This window comes from Natrix helvetica (assembly GCF_964273705.1).
Source record: "Natrix helvetica genome assembly, chromosome: 3".
Lineage (NCBI taxonomy): Eukaryota > Metazoa > Chordata > Lepidosauria > Squamata > Natricidae > Natrix > Natrix helvetica.
Genome location: NC_138549.1, coordinates 169,433,460 through 169,441,101, shown reverse-complemented (window position 1 = coordinate 169,441,101; position 7,642 = coordinate 169,433,460). Strand labels below are relative to the sequence as shown.

General features: G+C 41.7%; 1 protein-coding gene across 1 annotated transcript; it reads left to right on the top strand.

Moving 5' to 3' along the window:
* Positions 1 to 554: 554 nt before the first annotated feature.
* On the top strand, positions 555 to 1,259 carry BHLHE23 (basic helix-loop-helix family member e23; the record flags this gene model as incomplete). Its single annotated transcript, XM_081949478.1, has 1 exon — positions 555 to 1,259. One exon carries the CDS (start codon positions 555 to 557, stop codon positions 1,257 to 1,259), a length of 705 nt encoding a protein of 234 aa, XP_081805604.1.
* Between the last annotated feature and the right edge of the window lie 6,383 nt (positions 1,260 to 7,642).

Genomic DNA, 7,642 nt, shown 5'->3' with positions numbered 1-7,642 from the left:
CAGGTGAAACCAGGACGCGCGTTTCCTCTCCCTCGGATCTCGGGTGAGGCTCCCCGGATCGCCGGGAGGGGGGAGGAGAGAGAAGCGAGAAGCGCAGTTGAACAGAGCCGATCCTCGCCTGCGCGGCCCGACGGCGCAAATAAAGTCCTTCCCAAGAAGAGCAAGAGCGCAGGAGCGCAGCTGGATAGAGCCGGTCCCCGAGGGGGCAAAAAAAAAAAAGTCCTTCCCAAGAAGAGGACGAGCGCAGGGCGAGAAGCGCAGCTGGACAGAGCCGATCCTCGCCTGCGCGGACCGACGGCGCAAAAAAAAAAAAAACCTCCTTCCCAAGAAGAGCAAGAGCGCAGGGTTGATTCCCCAAAGACCTCCCCGACGTCCGGAGCGGCTCTCCTTGGTGGGGAAACGGCGCGCCAGGCTCCCGATCTTCTGGAGAGGCGCGACGGCTGGGCCGGATCCGCGCAGAGCCGGCGCTGGGGAGAAAAAGCGCGCTGCTCCCGGCCGTCTGGAAGAAGCGCGGCTCGGGCCGTCCTAGCCCGGCTGGGCCATCGGGGCCAGCGATGGCCGAGCTCAAAGCGCTGGGCGGCGAGTCCTACCTGGCGCTGGCGCAGAGCTACAACCAGACGGCTTTCGCCTACGGCGCCGTGCGGGGCGCGGGCGAAGCCGGACGCGGTTACCCCGGCGGCGCGGGCGGGCTGGCTTTCCCGGCGGCGCAGCTGGGCAAAGCGGCGGAGAGCAGCGGCGAGCAGAGCGGCGACGACGAGGAGGCTTTCGAGGGCTCCAAGGCGGGCAGCCCGACCTTCGAGAGCGGCGGCGGGGGCGAGGCCAAGCTGAAGACGGCAGGAGGAGGAGGCGCCCTCGGGCCCAAGAAGCCCAAGGAGCAGCGCTCGCTGCGGCTGAGCATCAACGCCCGCGAGCGGCGTCGGATGCACGACCTGAACGACGCGCTGGACGGCCTGCGCTCCGTCATCCCTTACGCGCACAGCCCGTCGGTGCGCAAGCTCTCCAAGATCGCCACGTTGCTCCTGGCCAAGAACTACATCCTGATGCAGGCGCAGGCCCTGGAGGAGATGCGGCGCTTGGTGGCCTACCTCAACCAAGGCCAGACTCTCGGCGCCTCCATCCCGCCCGGCTTGGGCCCCTTCGGACAATCGGCCGCCGTCTATCCCTTCACGGGCGCCGCCTTGCCCAACTGCCCCGAGAAATGTACTGCCTTCGCCGGAGCCGCCTCGGCGCTTTGCAAACACTGCAGCGAAAAACCGTGATGAGACCTTGGACGCTTCTGCAAAAAATAATAATAATAATAATTCCAGCCCGGGCCTTCCCTTCTTTCCCATCTCCTTACAGACCTTCTCCTTCGTTTTCAGTCCCTTCTCACCCCAAATTGCCTTGCCTTCGCTTTCCCTTCTCGGCAGGTTTAATCCGGATTCCTTTCTTTCCCCTCCACCACTTCGTTCTGTTTTCTTGCAACAACCTTTCTCGAATATTTAAGTTTCAGAATTTTCTTTTTCCCCCTACCGTGGTCATGGTTCCCCCCCCCCCACTTTTCAATTTTGTCCTGAATTAATTTTCGTTCATCACTTAAAAAAAAAAAACTTGTCTACAGTATGAGATTATAAACCTTTTTTTTTTCTCTAGAAAGAATAACTTGAGTGGGGGGGGGGGGAAATGGAGAAAAGAAATTGCATCAGATTCATTTGGGGAATAAATATCATCGTCTGGAGGACAAACCTATGCAATTGTTTAATTGAATGCGAATTTACTTTAAACATATATATAAGCAGTCCCCCCCCCCAATTTTATAGGTTAAATGTGTTCAAAATGCTCCGTTTCAAAATTTTCATTTGGGATCCTGATTGTGAATCCAAGGTTGCTTTGTAATGGATTGATCAGTTGGTTAGATATATTCATATCTTAAACCTTTGAACCTATTCTTTGTCTTAACTACAAACTTTTTAAGTGTGAGCTGCTTTTTCAATGCTTTTTTTTTTGTCTTCTCCATTATGGTTGAACCGTTTTTCTATCTTGGTAACCTGGGACATTAAAATTCTCTGAGCTGATTTATTTGTATTTATATTAAATAAAAAACCACATCCATTAACTCAGATGGCTCTCTCCTAAATCTCTCAGAATGTCGGTTTGCTAAATGAATTAATTCTGTAAACAGGGATTCTTTTTAGAGGAGTGATGGTACACACATTCTGAATAATACCAGATATATTATGGCTAATCCAGCAAATTGAAACACTTTAAAATCCTATTGGCTTCAGCAGGCTAATATAGAAACAACTACAATTGGTTTTGTTTTTTTAGCTAAAAGCAATGAAAGTTTATCAAGCTATGGAATCTTCTTTCTAATTAATTGACTCCTTCGAATGAGATGTGTAAGGGTGTAATTTGATTTTAAAATGAGATGTGAAAGGGTTTAATTGCACCCACATAAAATTAGTAGTAAATTTTGCAGATTTTGGTGATGTTTTATTGGGAGAAAATGAGGTTTGGCTTAGAGAAAGAATTCAGAGTCTGCAGTCGATATTTTAATGTCTTTCCAACAATTTCCCTCCAAATGTAACTAGTGACACTATAAAAAGAGTTTAATTTCACGAAGGATTCAGCATTGCAGCCTTGTTCAATTGCATGGAGATTATGTATGTTTAACCCTGGCAGGTCTAAATCAGTTTATGTATATACTAGGTATATTATTGTCTTTCACCTGAAATCCCTATATATGTAGAAACAGATACTATAGGGAATGTACATTATAAATACCTACAAAGTAATTATATATAGGACAATAGATAAAGTGTTTTGTGGCTGTGCAGGAGAATATTTAAATAAAAGATAATTGCATTATTTCAGGTGGCCTGGAATAGATCTGTATATAATACCTGCATCTATCTATTAATCTATAATTTATCTATCATCATCTATCTACCTATTCTCTCTCTCTCCCATCTACCTATATTCTTTCGGTCTGGCTGTCTACATCTGTATCTATCCCTCTATCTATATCTATCTATCTATCTATCTATCTATCTATCTATCTATCTATCTATCATCTATTTATATGTCATGTTTATTCTTTTTACAAATAACTCAATGTGGCAGACATATCCAACATATCTTCTTCTTCCTATTTTCCTACTTTCTCGTATTTTCCTTGTGTTTAAAAAAAAAACAATTGATGTAAAAGAAGAGAAGGGTTTTTTTCTCTTTTTTTTAACTCGGTTGATCAGGACTGGCTCCTTCCTTGAAAGTCAGAATTCACATGGAAACATGGATTTTAAAATGCAAAAAAAGTGCAATTTGTAAGACAGTCTCTCATTGCAGAAGTCTGGAAATCTGGCACAAGATTCAAGCTTTTTCAACTCAGGTATTTCCGAACATGTTTATACATGTGAAGCCGCATTTTTAATTTTTGTTTAAAAGTCTGTGGGGTGTGGTTATTTGGGTTGCCTCCACATTAATGATTTTTTTTAGTTTAGGATGCTTACCTGCATACAGTCTACCAGGTAAAAACATCATCCAGAGTTGAGCTGAGTTTGATTGGTTTTCATTGCAAATCAAGCAATTCCACTCTTACCTGTTAGCTTATCCTGTTCATCAAATGGGACCAGCTCCTGAAATTGTAGCTGGTAGCCGAAATCCAGCTGAAAAATTGTACCCCTCTGTTTGAAGTCATTGGTCCTAAGGATGCTTGGGCACCTTATTAATTGATTGATTTAAATTGGGTGTAGCAGGAAGGTCTGAAATTTTGATAATTCTACAAAATAAACCAGGATCTAGCTGAACTGATTGGTGCAATAGATGTCTAGAAAGTTTAACTTTGAAAAAAACCACCTCCTTTTAGTCATTCTGGTGAGATTCCATTATTTTTCCTTTTGGTAAGTTTTTGTCAAATGAATGTACAGCTTGTTGGTTCTTCAGGTAGCATTTGGACAGGGTGAGGGGGTGCTGGTGCCTCCAATGAAGAGATAATCAAGATAGACTTGCATTAAAGTAGAAACTTGCCATTCATTGTTAGAGTAAAGCGCAAATTAGTCCAGTGAATGCCTCCAGGCTTGTTCTGTCCAAGCTATTTATTTTACAGATGAGAGGGAGTGTAACTGTTTAAGATTATTAAACTGATTTGCAGGACTGTTGCCAGCATTAAGACTAATGTGAGAAGGATTCAAACCTGCTTGTCTTTAGTGTTTTATTTTAATTCGCGTCCTTTCTCTCCATTTTTTTTCTGCTCTCGTATGTTTGCAAACAGAAATATGCCATTAACTTTCAGCAAGAAAAAGGCATATCAAATTAGCAGCTTCTCATTTTCATTCCAATCTCTTAATTTTGTTTTGTTTTTAAAGCTACGATACATTTAACATTTTATACAGATGGGTGTTTATTTAAAGATTAGTTTTATACAGACAGGTCTTTCCTCACTCCAAAAATCGCACTCAAGCAAAATAAACACCTGTTTGTATTTTTTTAAAGAAAAAACAATAAAAAGCTCACAATAATATGTTTCAGCGTGCAGATTGATATCGCACAGGTAAAACATTTAGAGTATATTTTAACAATGGCTTCATTTAGAAATCAATCGTGAGGTTCTAATAAATTTCTCTCTTTTTTTGCCTCAAAGAATTTAGCCACAATTATTTCAACGTGGAATCTTTTTAGCCATTCAGCCACCCTCTAGTGAGAAAGCGGATGAGTTAATTTCTTCTTAAGAGAAACAAGGTTTTATTTTATCTTTTGATTGCAGACTTCTACTAATAACTTTGAATTTATAACTGCTCTCTCCTTAGATCAGAAGGACTGCATTGTTCTACAATTGCCATTTTATGAAAAAAAAAATCTCCTGTAATATTAATGGAAGTCAGACTCCCTGCCTACAACTGAGGTAAAGTGAAGGAGTTACCGTTATCTTGTTCAATTTAGAAATGTTGATTAAATTGAATGGGAGGCTTTCGGGTGGACTAAATGCAGCCTTGATTCCGAGCTGAAATTCATTCATTTATGGGTCAAACCGTGGAATCCAGTAAAGGTTTGCTTGGAAGCATATCTTAAATGGGGATGCATTTACAATAAATACAGGTAGGTTGTAGCAGAAATCTGCTGAGTATAGGATTTATTTTATTTTATTTATTTATTAATTCAATTTATAGGCCGCACCCTCTCCACCAAGGGACTCGGGGCGGCATACAACTCAATATACAAATAAATAACAAGGAGGAGGTAATCAAAACATTGTACAATTCATAAATAAATAATCATAAGTTAAAAACAACACAATAAAATTTAAAGCAATTAAAATACCCAAAAAATCAGTTAGTTTAAATTTAAAATTGTCCAGGGGGGATTAGAAAATGTAGTTGTAATTTAAGCCAGGCCAGCTAGTTGGAACAGGTGGGTCTTGAGTTTCGTGCGGAAGGAGCGGAGGTCGGTAGTTGTCCTAATGTCGGGGGGGAGGTCATTCCAGAGGGCTGGGCCCATCACAGAGAAGGCCCTTCCCCTCGGCGCCGCCCTCTGGCATTGCTTAGTGGACGGCACCTGGAGGAGTCCCTCCCTGTGAGAGCGAATTGGTCGCAGGGATGTATGGGGCAGGATACGATCCCGCAAATAACTAGGTCCCGTGCCATGGAGCGCTTTAAAGATACTGAGGAGCGCTCAGTATTTTCAGAAGCTGGAGCAAAGACAAGCAAACGTTGACTTGTCACCAATAAAGGAGAATATTTGTAGCTCAGGTTTGAAAAGAGGTGCGCTTGGTGCTCTCTGAGGTAACATTGGTAGCCCTGATGATGTTACATAGTTTGGGTAAAGAAACGTCTGCCGGAAAACAACCAAATTCCAACAGCAACAAGGACTTCTCCTTTGACTTGTTAATTTGGCTAGCCAAAATTTTTTTAAAAAATAAATAAATACAAGAATACTTCAACCAAAAATGGAGACTTATGAAAAAGCTATGTTGGAAGAAAGAGTGAGAGAAAGACAGTAATTCCTTCTGCCCATTCTCTCTGCTCTGTTTTCCTTAGCCTTCATTAGGGCTACAGAAACAAAAGGACATTCAGCCTGCAGAAAAGTGAGGGATGGTTGCAAATGAAAATTTGCCGATTAGGGAAAGAGAATTAAGCCGTATCTCCTTTTTTTCTGCCGAAAAAGGTTGCCTAGATTGAGGAATGTACATTTGCTGAGATGGTATATTCTTATACCCCGAGGCTAAAACCACACCGTATTTGTCCGGTGAATTTTCTGAATCAAATTTTTGGATTGCTACCTTTTAAGAATTCCCGTCTGTTTTGCCCTGTGTGAATAATTTGGCTTTGAAATTACACTTGTTGCGTATAAAGCAGGGGTGAAATTCAGCAGGTTCTGACCGATTCTGGAGAACCAGTAGCAGAAATTTTGAGTAGTTTGGCGAACCAGCAAATACCACCTCTGGCTGGCCCCAGAATTGGGTGGGAATGGGGATTTTGCAATATCCTTCTGCCAGGAGTGGGGTGGGAATGGAGATTTTGCAGTATCCTTCCCCTGCCACGTGCACCAAGCCACGCCCACAGAATACAATAATACAATACAATAGTAGAGTTGGAAGGGACCTTGGAGGTCTTCTAGTCCAACCCCCTGCCTAAGCAGGAAACCCTATACCGTGTAGTAAAACCCTAGAACGTGTAGTAAAAAAAATTGAATGTCACCACTAGTGTACGTGGTGAAGAATACATTGCATGCCTTTTAATGAAAATGTTATTAATAGGGGTAATTGATAAAATGTGATCTCAAATCCATTGAAGGTTAACATTCACCTGTAAATAAATAAACTCCAAATATCCTTTGGGCATGCCCTAAAAGTATATATACTTTTATTTAGTTCTCGGGCAGTCATCAGAAAATGCTGGCAATTAGTTTTTGTGTGACCGCAGTGTCTGTTTTTATTGGCACCTCTTGCTAGGAAGCAAGAGACCGTGAGTTCAAGTCCTACCTTAGGCATGAAAGTTGACTGGGTGACTTTAGGCCAGTCACTCTTTCTCTCGCTCCAACCAACCTCACAGGGTTGTTGTGGGGAAATTAGTAGGAGGAGGGTACGTTGGATATGTTTGCAGCCTTGAACTATTTGTATTAGTACCTTGAACTATTAGTATTAATAATAGTATTAATATCAATAGTACTAATAGTACTTTGAACTACTTGTACTAATTTGTATTCATAATAATGGTGGAACTGGAATGTTAAGAATAATTCAAGTGTCCATCTTCTCTTTCTTTTTAGCCATTCTCACTAAAAATACATAGTTTTCATTTAAATAGGAATTGTGAACAAAAATGGATTAAATAAGCAAATGGTTTTTTAAAATGAAGGATGATATGGAATGGACTTCATTTCCACTTGAACCTCTGTAGTATAAGTAGGCATGTGTGTGTTTGTGTGTGAGTGTCGGTGTTGATATATAAGTTTAGGGTTTTACTAATGTACTTTTGAAAGAAATACTGGTCAGGATGCAGAAAGCAAAATCCAGCTGCTCTCTAAGATACAGAATGAATGTTGTTGAATGGGTTTTTTAAAAAAATATTGGCTGCTATAATTTTTTTCCTATTGTTTGGAGATTTTTTTAAAAATGGTTTTACAAAATGACTCTGAATTCACAAGTGTTCCCTGTAGTTGACAGAGA